Below are 16,386 nucleotides of genomic sequence, written 5' to 3'. Positions count from 1 at the left end.
AATTACATATTTTAGTTCAAGAACTGACTTGTAGTATATTCTAATGTAAATGAGGAGCACGTCATAGTTATGTTCTAAAACTTTGATAAATTATTGTGATCGTAGAAACATACACATTAATAAAAAGACGTAGTTCCTTAGTCAGTTTAACACATTTAAGAAGATTGTAGTTCAAGGTTCAGCTAAGACCTGAGATCGTCAAGACATTTCTTATTAACGTATTACTAAGTTCATAAGGTACAGGGCTACTTGATTTTTGTTTTTTTAAGTAGAAGTTTTCTTTTGAGGGAGATTAAAAATCATCCTTTATAATTAAAATCAATTTGAAAAATAACAGTCCCTTCGTATAAAGAAAAAATAGTAAACTTTCTTTTAAGTTCTCCCTAGAATGAATAACTTTATAAAGTTGGTGGCTATTTTCTAAGAGGTGGTAATTCAGAAGTGGCCATTGATTAAGGTAGTAATGCGTTTAAGAGTGAGGAACCCATTGAACTTTGAACCATCATCCTTAATACATTAGTAATGTAAAAATAGTTACTCATTTTCTTTCTTTTTTTTTTTTTTGTGAGGAAGATCAGCCCTGAGCTAACATCCACGCCAATCCTCCTCCTTTTTGCTGAGGAAGACTGGCCCTGGGCTAACATCCGTGTCCATCTTCCTCCACTGTATGTGGGACGCTGCCACAGCATGGCCTGACAAGCGGTGTATCGGTGTGCGCCTAGGCCGCCAGCAGCAGAGCACGTGCACTTAACCTCGACCCAAGTTTTCTTAATATGTATTTAAAAATTAGGTATACTGATTTTGATTATGAGGTCTGCTGTATATATTTTGCTAATTTGGACCAGTAATGAGTCCTTTATCAGCAGTTTATTCAATCTTTTACTGTAGAATTGGTTAAGAATTATATTCCAATTACTTAAATGAAAACAGGATTACAAATATGAAAATCCATAATATTATTTTTATTTCTCTATTAAATTTAAAATGGTTGACTAAAATATTTTAAGATAGTGAGGTGCTATTTAGTTCTTTTAAATTTCAAACCGTGAAATTAAAATAACTTAAGATTTATAAAAATACAAAGTAAGTGGTAGCAGTACAAGAAAGGTACTTGTTCAGTTATGAAATTAAAATTTTAACATGCAGTACTTTGCCTAGATTCCATGTTTTCTACAGAATAGTATATATTTTGAGCTTTTCTTCCCTAAGGAAAAAATTTAACCAAAACTTTCTCTTGACAATATTTTTAATAAAGTAGTATGGTTCCAGGACAGGAATAGTTGAAGAGAAGATAATAATAGATAGTCTAGATAGACACAAGTCCGGATATACATGGAAATTTGCCAAATGAGAATGATGGCCTTTCAATTTGATGGGGAAAAGGCAGATTATAAGTGGTATTTGGATAAATGTCAGACTCAGAAAGTAGGAAAGGGAATGAAGTTATACCTCCACCTCAAACATAAATTCTTAAAAGATTAAGACTTAAATATAAGAAATTAAACCATATAGTAGGAAATTCCTGTGTATATTTTTATACTCTTAGGATAGATCAAACTTCATAAGCATAACATCAAAACCAGAAAACATAAAGGAAAAGTGTGAGAGATTTTTCTATATGAACAAACATAAAACCACCATATGAGGGGAAAAATCCCACACCATAAAAAAGACAAACTACTGACTGCAAGAAATAGTCTCATCACATGTTACAGGCAAAAGGTTCGGATTTTAACTATTCAGGAACTCTTACAAGTCAATTATTGTCAATTCTATCAACAAATACAGCTGAATAAGAAATACATGAAAAAGATATTCAGCCTTAGAGATAGTCAAAGAAATAGTAAATTAAAATAGTACTAATAGTAATTTTCACTCACTAGATTGGCAAAAAAATTTCTTTAACAGTGCTCTTTGTGGTAACTATTCTAGTTATCTATTGCTGTGTAACAAACCACCCCCAAACAGTGGTTTAAAAAAACCACGGTCATTTATTTTGCTCCTGAATCTGGGGTGACTGGGCTCAGGAAAGCAGTTCTTACTCAAGGTCTTATGCAGTTACTGTCAAACAGCAGCTGGGGCTGGAATCATAATCTCAAAGCCTTCTTCACTCACATGTCTGGTGTTTGAGCTGGCAAGAGTCAAACAGCTGGTAGCTAGAATAGTTGGGATTTCTCCAGCATCTCTCTCTCCTTGTTTCTCTATGTGGTCTCTGAGGGTCTCTGGGGTCGTTGGACTTCTTACCTGGCAGCTGCAGGCTCCCCGAGCCAGTGTCTCAAGAGAAAAGGCAGAAGTCATGCAGTGTCACTTCTGCCTTGAGGCTCTTAATTGAAGCAGTACCTGCAAAGGCCCTAGAGATTTAAGGGAAGGGGAGAAAAGTGTCAGAATTTATGGACATGTTTTAAAACCACCACAGCAAGCATGTTGGGAAACAAACACTCCCATAAACTTTTTATGGGAGTTTAAAGTGGAGTAATCTTTTGGATGACAATCTGGCAATCATTATCAAAAGTTATTCCCTTTAACTCAGCAAGAAACTTCCAGGAATATGTCATAAGGAAATAATCAGACAAGTATTCAAAGATGCATGTACAAGAGTGTTCATCTCATTGATGTTTATCGTAACAAAACGTTGGAACAAACCAAACGCTTAAAAGAAATGGTTAAGCAAAAAGGTGACTTATTAGCCATGAAAAATAATGATGTCAGTCTACACTTACTGACATAAAAACATATCCAGATCGTGGGGGAATCAATAACAACGAAATAGTATGTTTTATAATCCTATACTGTAGAGACACAATAGGCAGATGAAATGGATTAATATACATAAAAAATTATTTTTCAAATATATATAGAGAGAAAGGAGAGTCTGGAAGGGTATTACTAAAATGTTAACAGTGTTTATCTCTGAGTAGTGGGATTTTAGTGATTAAAAAAAAAAATCAACCTATTACTCAAAATCAGAAATAAAACAACAGTACTCTTTTGAAAAATAATTAAGGTACTCATTTTTTTTATATCATGAATTTTTTTCTATTTCATTTACTTCCAAAATCACTCAAGAAAAAAACAAATTGATAAGTTTTTCAGTGTGGGAATTAAAATTCACATTGCCAAGTCTGTTTACCAGTTCATGCGATCCATACATTTACCTCAGAAGCTCTGATTGTTCACACAAGCAAATTCAAATATCTGGAAAAGGGGGTCCCTTTTGAAAACTCATCATGGCCTGATCTGAGCAGTTTGAGGTTAGCCAACCAAGAGCAGTTCTGCTTTGATGAAGTTATTCAAATCTGCATGTTGTCACTGTGGGAAAAAGAGCTGCCTCTAAATGCTTTTTGGAAGAAAATGGACAACCTTCAACATGATGTTCACTTCCTTTGAAAGAACACATTTTTGATAAGTGGAAATATTTTTTCCTGCAAATAACCTGCTGCTCCCATATTAGTTAAAAGTGATTGAATATTCAGGTTCAGTACCAGCACATAAGGAGATTTTTGCTTTGTTTTAGATGCTTTACATCTTTATTTAATCCTTAAGGTGACGATGCAGGTTAAATATTTTTATCCTTATTTTGTGGATGAATAAACTGAGGCTCAAGGAGATTAAATTACTTGTCAAAGACTACATACTCAGTGACAGAAATGAGGTATTCAAAGTTCCTAACCTAAGTCTTATTCTCTTTTTAGTTTATAAAGAGACTACACTTAGTGAGACAGTTGGGCTGGAACTATGAATTCAAAAAATTTGAGCAGGAAGGAACCTTAGAGATGCTTTAGTCAAAGACGGCAAATAAGTGGGCATGCCTACCCCCTGCTCCCGTGCCTGTGGTGGGAGACGTTGCTGATGGGTTGTGGCACTTTCCCACGCTGACTCAGAATTCTACTCGACATGTGCCCAGACAGCTCAGCTGGCTCAGAGTTGGTGTTCATATAGAAACTCATTCATCTCTCATCTGTCTCACCACCTTACCAGATAAGAAAACTGAGGCCGAGGAGAGGCAAGACTCACTCAAGGTCTCAGCTAATGGGTGGCAAAGTACTCACTTCTCCTAACATAGGCCCAAGGCTCCTTCCAAACCAAACTTTCTATGATTCTGCACTTACATTAATACATCAAAACTGCTTAGAACAGTGCCTAGTAAATGCTAAGTACCAGGTCAATATTGGCTATTATTATTATTATAAGGAGGGAAGACAAAATATACCAACTCTAAGATGTACAGGCTGTGAATAAAACCAGGTCAGTTTGCAAAAGCATCTGCTAGTTTCCTAAAATGGTAACAGAGCTCTGGGCTGAAGCTGGCCAGGCAGCTGCAGCCTTAGACCCCAGGGCCCCTGGCAGCACAGGCTCCTCGTTCTTAGGTTCCCAGTCACTGCTCCTCAGGAATGTGCATGGAAGGCACTGTTCCAACGTCTCTGTCCAGCCTAGATTGATGATATGAAGCTGCCAACCTGAGCATCACCTTTGTACCGTCCCAGCTTTACCCCTCCAGCGTCACCTTGCCCAGGCTTGGCAGACCCATAAACCACTCCTCCAACTCGCCGAGTTCCTGTGCTGATGTGGCATCCAGATATGGGCTTCTCTCATGATCTTAGGTCTCCCTCTCCTCCTCTGAAGACTTTTAAATCCTCGGACAACTTTGACTAACATTATTTCCACCACTCACAGCAGAATTTTCATACATACTCATTTCCAGGTTTTAAGTGGAATAGAAAATGCATATTTTAGTGAAGATATTTGACTTGTGTCCTTTCTTTTTGATGCAGGGTTTGGTTTAGAAAGTTAAGTTAAACATGTCAATTTCACCTCCATAGATCCCAAATTTGACTACTTTCTCTGTCCTCCCTCCTTGGACTCCGTCATTTCTGACCTGCCAGACTTGCTATAACCTCCCTGCTTCTAGTCTCATGTACTTCTGTTTCATTCTCCCAAGTGCAAGAAGAATCTTTTCCAGAACCCAAATCTAATCATGTCACTCTTCTGCTTAAAATGTTTCACTGCTCCCCACCCCCCGCAACGCCCACTGCTCTCTGATGAAGTCCAAACTCAGTAGCATGCGGTATATTAGCTCCCCAGCCTTGGTCTCCCACTCCATCATGTGCTAGGAATATAGAATCATGAGCCTCTCAGAATTCAGACCTCCTACAAGAAGTCCCCCGTAACCCACTGCCCCTGCCCCCAGGCTGATTACTACTCTTACTCTGTGTTCCTGTAGCACCTTGTCCTTATTTTCTATTCATAGCATTTACTACAGTATTGTACTGCCCGTTAGAGTCTGTTTCCCCTATTAGACTGTAGGTTTCTTAGGATAGAAAAAGATAGTTGTGTCTTTTTCATCATTGTATCCCCATAATTTAGCACGCTGCCTCACACATAGAATTTTAAAAATACTTGCGGAATACTGAATCAATCTATCACTTTTCCTGAAACCATAATTGGAAAGCTAATAAAATTTTTTTTAGCTAAAATCAGGGAACAAAGAAGAAATAAGTTGTATATATAATCATCTTTTGAATGAAATTCCAATTCCTAATCATGTTAAATGAGATTCAATTAAAATGACATGGGCCATGAAGTATTGTCTTGTGCTTCATCTGTGGCCTTAGAGAAGTTTTTTTTATTTTTTTTGTTGAGGAAGATTTGCTCTGAGCTAACATCTATTGCCAGTCTTCCTCTTTTTTTCTTGAGGAAGACTAGCCCTGAGCTAACATCTTTGCCAATCCTCCTCTAGTCCGCATGTGGGTCGCCACCATAGCATGGCTTGAGTGGTGCAGGTCTGCATCCGGGATCTGAACCCACGGACCCAGGCCGCCGAAGCAGAGCATGCCGGACTTAACCACTGCACCATGGGGCCAGCTCCTGAGAACTCTTGGATCGTTGTCACTTCCTTTCTCTTTCCTTGATTCCTCATTCTGTGTTTTACCTTAGTTTTTATCATATTGGGATTAGGAATATAGTATAAGCAACAGCAATAGAGAAAAATCTAGCAATGAGAATCTAAAAATATTTTTTTTCTGGCTTATTTTCCCCAATTATAGAAGTAATATCATTTTTTAAATAAAAATTTGGCAAATTAAAAAAAAAAAGGAAAAATGAAGAAATTTTAAATCACCTAAAAGCCCACTTCTAAGAGATGTAATGGTTTCATTTTTATGTTTTTCCTTTGTTTGTTTCTATATGTACATTTTTTTCCCACTTAATAGTGCATCAGGAGCATTTTCCCAGGACTGCTGACCCCATCCCCTCCCCTGGCCACACTGGCCTCCTCGAAGTTCTTCCAGGCAGTCATGCTCCCTGCTGCCCTAGTGCCTTTGCACACGCTGTCTCTTCTACCTAGAACACACTTCCTTGGACTGCTGCAGGAAAACAAAGGATCTCTGCCTAAATGATGACTGATTCTACTTCCAAATCCTTACTAATTTCTATCTTAGAAGTCTGGCAGCATAAAATTGTACTCGCTTAATATACAATTAAAGATGTTTATCTTATTATGAGACCAAGAGGCTTATTAACAACTCTTCGTGGTTTGCTTAGTGAGTCTCAAATTATTCATGTCCTGAAAGAGCAGATTAATAAATGTTTATTCAGTATATTTTTCTTCACACACAAGAAGTCCATCCCTTGCACCCTCTTGAGCCTGGAAAACCTGCTACTTTTTTCTCTCCTAAAGATTTAGGCTTCTATGCTCCTTATCTTTATTAAAGGAGAATTTGAAACCTTGTAACCTCACCCTTGTCTTTATAACCTACCTAGTACTCTGATTGCCTTAGACTTGGGATCCTCTCTTGCTCCATCCAGGCAGTGGTTCTCAAAGTGTGGGTCTGGACCAGTACCGCAAGCATCACCGGGGAACTTGTTAGAAGTGTAGATTCTCACCCCAGGCCCAGCAATCTGTGTAGTAATAAGTTCTCCAGATGACTGTAATATGTGCTAATAAGTTTGTGCTAATAAACTCTATTAAGTATGAGAACCAGTGCTTCAGGAATGGGAGCTTTCTTGTCCCTGAATCCCAGCCTCAGGATGCTCTCAGACTTCCTGACAATAACCAGCCTGACTGCCTGAATGTTGTAATATGGTAGTACCCCCTTATCCGCTATTGCAGTTTCTGGAATGCCTATGTTACTTCATCTCATCATATAGGCATTTTATCATCTCGCATCATTATAGTAAGAAGGGTGAGTACAGTACAATAAGATATTTTGAGAGATACCACATTTACATAACTTTTATTACAGTATATTATTATAATTTTCTACCTTTTTTTTTTTTTTTTTTTGGTGAGGAAGATCAGCCCTGAGCTAACATCCGATGCCAATCCTCCTCTTTTTTGCTGAGGAAGATTGGCCCTGGGCTAGCATCCGTGCCCATCTTCCTCTACTTTATATGGGACGCCACCACAGCATGGCTTGACAAGCGGTGTGTTGGTGCGTGACCAGGATCCGAAGCTACAAACCCCAGACTGCTGAAGCGGAGCGTGCACACTTAACCACTGTGCCACCAGGCCAGCCTCTAACTTTCTACTTTCTTATTAATTATTGTTGTTAATCTCTTAGTGTGCCTAATTTATAAATTAAACTTTATCATTGGTATGTGTGCATAGGAAAAAACAAAGTATATATAGGGTTTGGTACTATCCACGGTTTCAGGCATCCACTGGGGATCTTGGATCGTATGCCCCGGGGTTAAGGTGGGGCTTACTGTATTGGCCAATGTTAAATCTTTGCAGCTATGCAAAGCAGCCTCTTAGCACACCCGCACAGTCTCTTGCTGACCTTCCTGATGCTGGCTATTTTCTTTGACTAACATCTGTCATCATAGCCTGTGGTATTTCTAATTGCTATAGCCTGTCTGGCTGGGTTTTATTTCAGCAGCTGCAACAGTGTTGGTTTAACATCTCCATCACCTGCCCCCAGTGAACTTATCTTGCCCAAAGTTCTAGTCCCTTTGGGTCTTATATGACTCCTTAAGTTCACCCTACCATTCCTGATCTTGACAAAAGGCTTGACACATTGTGGGGGGGCAGTTGGGGGGCTTATTCTTAATTAAAATCAAAGGTACAAATGACAGATTAAAACAATTGCTTAGGTTGTTTAGAATTCATGAAAAAGAGAAAGAGCAGGGAGAGACTTTTCACTGTATATCTATTTATATTCTTTGATTTTTAAACAAGATAAATGTGTTACCTACTCAAAAATAAATTATTTTTAATTATTCTGAAAAAATGCATAGTAAAAATAGGAATGGTCAGGGAAAACTTCCTGGAAGAAATGAGTTATGAGCTTCATCTAGAATAGTGCAAGGGGCAGAGATTAATGATGAAGGGCAAGGAGTACATTCCACATGGGAAAGGGAGAGGAGTAACCCGGCAAATACAAACCACGCGGAGAACTGCAAACAGGCACAGTGAAGAGGCAGTGCTGACTGGTATCCTTTGACCAAAACATGCTGGTTTTGACAACTTGCTTAGGTTATGGAATTCCACTGAAAGACGGAGATGAAAAAACAGATGAAGAAGCGGATGGGCCATATTCAGATGATGAGATGGTAACACACAAAGGGCTTCGAAGATCACAAAGCATGAAATCTGTGAAAACCGTGAAAGGCCGCAAAGAGGTTAGTCAAGTATAGAGTTGTTTTCCTATAATTAGTATTAAGGGGTCTCCCTGCTGCATTGTCATTCAGGATATTAATGATCCATAAATGAAAGATTGAAATGATAGAGCAGCAGTTATATTTAAAATTCTTTATTCAGATCTGATGTATTAGGGTCTACGGAAATTTAGAAAATGGTAAATTTCTAGTCTTCCACTATAAGCAGAAAATGGTATTCTCACATAGCAAATCCTATGGTTGTCATGAGTACCCAGTGCCAGCGCTATGCATAAGCAAAGAAAACAACTAACAGAATTAACCACATGGTTTCACCTTGAACCAACCCTACGTAAGGATTAAACAGTAAAAGTTTATTATCCGTAATAATATATTGTCTTTGTGCCCAGAAAACAGTCGAGAATTCCAGTGAATGGCCTCAGATCATTGTGAGCAATGTTCATTGACATGTAGCAAGCAAAGCATAAATAATTACAGTTAATGTTTTTATTTGTTATTAGTGGGGATGATCTGCAGCATGTATCCAACAGAGTACCAACTACATTTTTGAGTATATAAGTGGTGCTGTCTTTTGAGTACACACTTATAGGATAATTGATTCTTTATATCAGAAAAGTTAAACAATTATTACTACAATTATGAACTATTAAGTCCTATCTAATTTCAAAAAGTGATCATCTAATTTGTAATAATACATTTCTCTCTTCAGGTGCGGTATGGGTCACTAAAATATAAAGTGAAGAAGAGACCACAGGTGTATTTTTAGTTATATACACTTCGCTATCCCAAGACAAATTATGCTAATACATCGACTTTTTTTTTCTAACATTATATGTTCAGGATTTACACGTTAAAATAATTCTTTAAATTGTGGCGGTGGTAGGGTTTACTTTCATCAATTTAAATAGTTTTTCTTCTTTAACAATTACTTCCAAATCTTGACTACTAAAGGTAGTTATGCAAAGCTAATTTGTGTGTATATATATATATATATATATATATATATCAGAAATAATAGAAAATTGTGTTAGCTGTTTTCAAATTCCTCAACAACACTGAGTGCCTGGGATATGAGATGAAACGCGAACCCACAGTATACTTGAAAAGAGTATTTTTATGGTTCAAGATACATCAGCCTTTGCGGTAATGTATTGTGTTTACCTCCATTTTTGTTATATCTGTCACATGAGGATAGTAATTAAATGGGCCTCTGATCCAGCAGTGGTAGAACAAGGGCATAATGTAAGATAAAGTATGTTTTATATATTCTTTACATTTTTACTTTTTTAATCCTTTCTAGTTTTTCCACCATCAATGAAAGTTTTCAAAACAAATATTTGAAAACCAGGTATCCACATAGCACTTTTATTCCTGACTAGTTTTGCACACTTGAAAATTGTTTACTTATTTTATGACTGTACATTTATTTTTTTATTGACACTATCTTTATTGTTATTTGTCATATTCTAACATGTCAAATTTATGCCTTGAATTGCATCATTTCTTTTCATTTGTTAAATAGTGGGTTTCATTTGTTAAATTTATTTGATTTTAATAATATAAAAATATAGCTAATTCAATTTTAATTATTTCTATCTTCTTTACAGATAAGAAGTTATTTTAAACATTAACCAGTTTTCCATATTTAGCTCTATATTGTAGTTGAACTTAGCATGTTCTTAACAACACTGGTTACATTTTCAGCCTTCAAAAGTAGTGGTTTGTGTGAAATATTGTCAGAGACCAGTATAACACTTAGGTGTCTTCTAATTCATGAAATTATCCAACAGCCAATCCATTCGCAAGCTTGGCACTGATATGTGCTGCTGATTTATAAATCTGGCATTGACTAGAATCATGTGAATCCCTTCTCTTCTGGCCGAGATAATTTCCTGAAGATAGGTGCCAGTGCAAAATGCAGATTTTGTTAATCGTACACATTAGAAGCTATTAGAATAGATATTAGAAAAATATCATTTTTTTAATCCAAAATATTTTTAATTACTGAACCTTGGAGGTTTTTTTAGGTTGCATCGATAACTATTCATTATGAACTCTAAACTCATATATTTCTGGTGATAATTTTAGTGATCAGTAATCAAATCTGACAATTGTACTTGTTCAGATAATTTACTGTTCTACTTGTTTGTCCAAAAAAAAAAACGAGAGAGATTTGTGAGATCTTTGACCTTTCTACCTTTTAAGAAATGAAACCAGCTGGCAATGTATATTTCAGGACCTCCTCCTAGTGTTGGCAGAGAACAGAATGTTTACTCAGGAATACCTTAGTATAATTCATACATTTCTCTTGATATAAGTCGAAATATTTTCTAGATTATCTCACATTCGTGTTATATAACATTAAGTAAAATTTCATTCAACTTCTTTTCTCCCAAAGTTTAATTCTATGAATATCTTCATCTACTTTACCTTGACTAATTTTTAGCCTGTTAGTTTCTGAAAAGACTCTTTAATTTGTGTTCAAAATTCCTATGAATTCTGATTATAAACTCTTGGAAAAGAGGTTTATTTATATTGCCTAATACTAGACTTATTAATATAAATGCTATACCATGCTTGTCTTTCCTAGCTAAAGGCAGTGTCATCTCAAATTGCCTGAGAAGGTCATGTTAGTGACTTTGTATCAAAAACGATACCTATGGGGGCTGATTTGCACTATTTTATCTTTTTCAGGTCTAATCTCAGTATTAAACCTATTCTTTAATTACAGTAAACTCATATATACGGTTCTAAGTTGAAGGAATTATTTATCCCTCTACACTTCTAGAATCACAACCTTTAATCAAAGACAACACCAGTCTCAAAGAGATGATGCAAGTCCTTCTGTTTAATTATATCTCTTCCCACTCACAATGCTTCCCCTGATAGAATTCTACTATTACATCCTTACATACAGCCAATGTCATTTTGCCTTTCTATCGTTTCATTTCTCTCCTTTTCTTACATTGCTTAAATTTTGCTTCTTTTCTCTTATGTGTTTTAGCATGCCCTTTCCTTTGAACGTGCTATAGTAAGCTCATAAATTTTTTTCTTTTAAGGTGGAGCAGTTCATTTTTTGTTCCTCTGCTTTTAAGTATACTGGTTTTAAAAGAGGTAAATTCATCCCTCGACCTCAGTGCCTTGCTTTCCCACTGCCACCACTTGGCGAGTGGGCATCAGATGCTGCACAAACTATTTAGGGCTCTATTTTGGTTAAATAGCTGTTAAAGTTTATCTAGAAATTGTAGCCAGTGTTTTATTTTATTACATATTCATTCAACTTGTTCATTGATATTAACTATTTCCAGAGTTTGTTTGAAAGTAAGAATGGGTCTATTCTTTAGTTTACCATATTTTTTATGGTATAAAAATGAGCCAGAAATAAACCTTATTGCTAAGTAATTAATTATCTAAACCAACCTAGGTCCTACATAAGATTCCCTCCACACACTTCATTATATGTATGTGGATTTGGCTAGAAAATTACACTGCCAGCCTTACTGATTATAAATACTTGACTACACAGATTGATGGAACAAAATTATTATTAAAGTGTTTTCAGGGAACTTAATCCATATGTCACCACCAAAGATTTCTACAGTGTTATAGAGTATGTAAATATTCCAAATTTCTGTAAAACATTGGTTACATAAATATGTTTTCTTTCTTTCTTTTTTTTGGAAAAACACAGTTTGTGCTTTTGGAATGCTTGAACTTTTGTATTTGAAAATAATGCAATACTATCTTATATTAAGTATCAGTAATTTGTATTTTTAATTGGAATGGGCTAAATTTTCATTTTGATTTGCTTTTATCAGGAAAATTAAGGCATTAATATGTACTGAAAAGCAGTTTCCTATGTTTTTTCCTGTGTAGGTTGATTTATTTGCAAAGCAATTAGGTAAACTTTGAGATCATTGTTACTGTGGTATGTGGTATGTATATTTCTTAGTAAACATCATTTAAGATTAAAGCTTTCTGAAAGGAAAGTACAGCTTTTTCTCTAAATGTTTTTTAGGATTTAATCTTCTAGTAGTATCCTACAGATTTAATGTATATTAACTCTTTAAACACTGATCATGAATTAATACTTTTTCTTTTAACACCTTTTAAATCTGTGTACTTTAATAGTTAAGAGAAAGCAGTTTTGTAATTTTTTAATTTCTTTGTAAAGGCTATCTTTAGGCCTAGTATGGGGATAATTTTACAAATGTGTTTTTTGAAAACTTTAATATAAAATAAACTCATTTTATTAGTGACTTCTTGTATTTTTTTCTTGTGTCAGAGTACATGTTGGGTTCCATGAATTGATATTATTTATAATTGAGTATGTCCTGATTAAATAATAGACAACATGTGCACACACTTAAGATTACAAATCACAGAGAAAATTATAAAAAACATGTGCATTCTGGAATGCTCATTCATAGGATTACAAAAGAAACACTAAATTGTTAAATTTGGATGTTAGAAAGGGAAGATACGAAAAAACAATTAATATAGAAACCCTAGCCATCAATTTGTATTGGTTAGCTGTCTCAGACATAAAATATAATGCAAAATTCAGTTTTATGTATCCTGGAAATGTTCTGGGGTTCCATCTGTTTTAAAGTCAGACGTCTGTCTGCCTCACATTTAAGCTTTAGAGAGAAATCGTATGTTTAAAAAAGTTTCTTTGTGTTACTTCATTATGATATATAATGTGTGTGAAAGTATTTCCAAATGGAGTTATATTTTTATTTTTATTAGGACGTATATCCTTGTGATGATCCAAAGAAGTTAGAAATGAAAATAAAAATTCAAAAGAACACACTGGGTATATGAACTGCAGCATTTTTTCCACTGTTTTATTCTCCCTTTAAGTGGTTCACTGTTCTTGAGAAAGAGATTCATGGAACAAAAATCATGTCAGAAACTGACTCATTGTTCCCTGGAAAACATTCTGCCCCTTTGCATACCCATCAATAGTCCAGCCTTGAAATACTCTCCTTATGGTCTGGTTTTGGTAATGTTTTTTAAATTGCTTTTTATAAGATAATGCTTTGAATTGAAATTTTAAAGCACAAGAATGATAATTGTAAGTGTAGGATGCTAAAAGACTCTGCTCAACAAAAGCAGGAAAATCACCATGTTTACTCTTAGTTTACCTGGCAATCCTAGATTAGGGTCAAGGGGAAGGAAGAAGAAAAAGGAAAGTATGGTATTTTGGCATTATGTACAAATCAAATTAGCGTCAATTTTTTTCAAAAATATTCCTTGAGTGCCTACTGTGTGCAGTAGCACTGTTATGTTTCTGCATAATGCCTATATCCAAGTAGGATAGCATAACAATTAAGGAAAATAATTCTTGCTTTAAAAAAACAAATTCACTATTACCAAATATTTGAATTATTTGAGTATTATTTATGCTAGGATTTCTTCTAGGTTGTTGAATAATTTATTTAGTTTCTCTCAAAGGAGGTTTTTTTTGGTTTGGTTTTTTTAATCCTTGATTCCCTTTCCCTGACCTCTTACATCTGATACATTAGTAAGTCCTTTTGGCTTTCTCCAAAATATATCCTGAATTAGACCATTAAAAACTCCCCTCCCCTCCAGCTTCTCTAGTTTAAACCATCATCGTCTCCCACCCGGAGTACTCAGGGCATAACTTTTATTTAAGGCAGAATTTCTTGAACCCTTATTACATTTTTCGTAGGCTTGCAAAATTTTCAAGGTGACTCTTAACCTTGAGTCCCATAGAACTGTCACAGTTTATCTTTTCAACTTGTACCTTTGGGAAATACAAAAAGAGAGAAGGTTGTAAAAAGAGAACAGAGGTGCAGAATAGGAACAGATGGTTTTTGCACATCAGCTTTGGAAGAGAACTTTCTCTCTTCCATGCATTTTTTTTTTCCCTTGCTGAGGAAGATTTGCCCTGAGCTAACATCTGTTGCCAATCTTCCTCTTTTTGCTCGGGGAAGATTTGCCCTAAGCTAACATCTGTGCCAGTCTTCCTCTGTTTTGTATGTGGGTCGCCACCCAGCATGGTCACTGACAGACGAGCCATGTAGGTCTGTGCCCAGGGAACCGAACCCGGACTGCCAAAGCCGAGCACACCGAACTTAACCACTAGGCCATGGGGCCGGCCCCTCTCTTCCAAGCATTTTTAATGCTGAAATTTGGAAAAGGTGAGTGAGAAGAGTTGATGAAGCCAGATTAGAGTATCTGGCTGAATTATAATGTGTTTTGACCTGATGCTATCTCAAAGTATTGGGAAAGAATTTGGGATATATGTGGAGATTTTTCCCCCTTAGGAATGTTAGGCCTAATTTAAATTAACTCTAAATTTCAGTGCTACAATAGAGTATGGTAGTGCCTGGAGTCAACAGTACGTTTTTGTATTAGAGTTCTCCAGAGAAATGGAACCAATAGGATGTGTATGTGTGCAGAGAGAGAGAGAGAGACAGATTTATTTTAAGGAATTGGCTCTGCAGTTGTGGGGGCTAACGAGTCACAAATCTGCAGGGCAGGACGGCTGACTGGAGACCGAGGGAAGAGTTGATGTTGCAGCTGCAGTCTGACAATTCTGCAGGTAGATTTCCCTCTTAAGGCCTTAACTAATTGGATGAGGCCCACCCACATATGAAGGGTAATGTTCTTTACTCAAAGCCTGCTGATTTAAATCTCATCTAAAAAATACGTTCACAGCAAATCTAGACTAATGTTTGACCAAATGTCTTGAGTGGTGGGCTACCTAATTGACACATAAAATTAACCATCACAGTATCCTTAAAATTAAGTTCCAAAGGAAATGCTGTTTACCTTGAAATATAAAGTTGTTTGACTAATTTACTATATAGAAATTACAAATCTTGGATTTTATTAGTTTATCTTACAAAGAAAGGGAATGTTGTAGTACATGGTTTATTTGGAAAAGGAAGAATTGTACCTTATAAGGCTTGTGATGCCCTTTGTTTGTGGTTGATAAGTAACATTTGTATTTCAGTTTGTTTTCACACTTTGGGAAGAGGCATCATCCCTGTTTTACAGATGGAGAAACCAAGACTCAATAGTGACCAACCTAGGACCCAACCACAACACTTGCGGTTTCAGACTCTTGTGTTGTTAGTTCCATTACACTTGGTTATCTTGGTGGTCACCGGGTATTTAAACAGCTAACATAGAAATGATTCTTACCATATATGCATTATACAGCAATTTCAGAAGATCTTATCAGAATCGTATCAGAAGATTAAATGGAGTGAAGTTTTTGAGTCATTTGAAGTTAATAATAGATTTGGCTCTTAGAGTAGCTTGCTAAGGAGAGAAAGGATGCTTTTAAAATGAATACGAAAAATAAAGACAAACTTTACTATCAATTATTGACTAAGACAAACAGGAAGAGATTTGAGGAGAGGATGTAGCTCAAACAGGAGGAGTATCCTCTCAGGAAGTGCTTTCCTTCCTTCCTTCCTCGCCTTGCCACCAGCATTTGCTCCCTGGCTTCCTCCCTTCAAACCACACCTTGTAAACCCTTTTACGTGCTCTGTTCACAACAAGAATTTTCATGCGCTGTTCCATACTGAGTTTTAACTAATGAAACACAAAAAGAGCCAAATGCCTTTTTACACAGGAGATGAACTTTATTCAGTCTTTAAGTTGAAAGCAAGTACAGTTAGGATATATAGCAGGCGACAGTTTCCATATGTTCTAGGAAAGTGGAACTGTATTATTTATAGTTTATAACAGGTTGTGTAAAATTAAAGATTGCAGGGGGCTCCCAGGGAGGTA

The 16,386-nt window shown here is 36.0% G+C and overlaps 1 protein-coding gene across 1 annotated transcript in view; it reads left to right on the top strand.

Moving 5' to 3' along the window:
- REEP3 (receptor accessory protein 3) overlaps positions 1–12,875 on the top strand; it is a 98,121-nt gene extending 85,246 nt beyond the window's left edge. Inside the window, exons 7-8 of the mRNA XM_087432158.1 lie at positions 8,474–8,619; positions 9,326–12,875. Coding sequence (XP_087288284.1) covers positions 8,474–8,619; positions 9,326–9,382 — 203 coding nt within the window. The 3' untranslated portion in view covers positions 9,383–12,875. The remainder of the gene's footprint in view (positions 1–8,473; positions 8,620–9,325) is intronic.
- Positions 12,876–16,386: the final 3,511 nt, after the last annotated feature.

Source organism: Ceratotherium simum, chromosome 6 (genome assembly GCF_057802395.1).
Source record: "Ceratotherium simum simum isolate JZ-2026a chromosome 6, ASM5780239v1, whole genome shotgun sequence".
NCBI classification, from domain to species: domain Eukaryota; kingdom Metazoa; phylum Chordata; class Mammalia; order Perissodactyla; family Rhinocerotidae; genus Ceratotherium; species Ceratotherium simum.
Note: the sequence above shows the minus strand (reverse complement) of the source record. Positions and strands in the feature narration are given on the sequence as shown.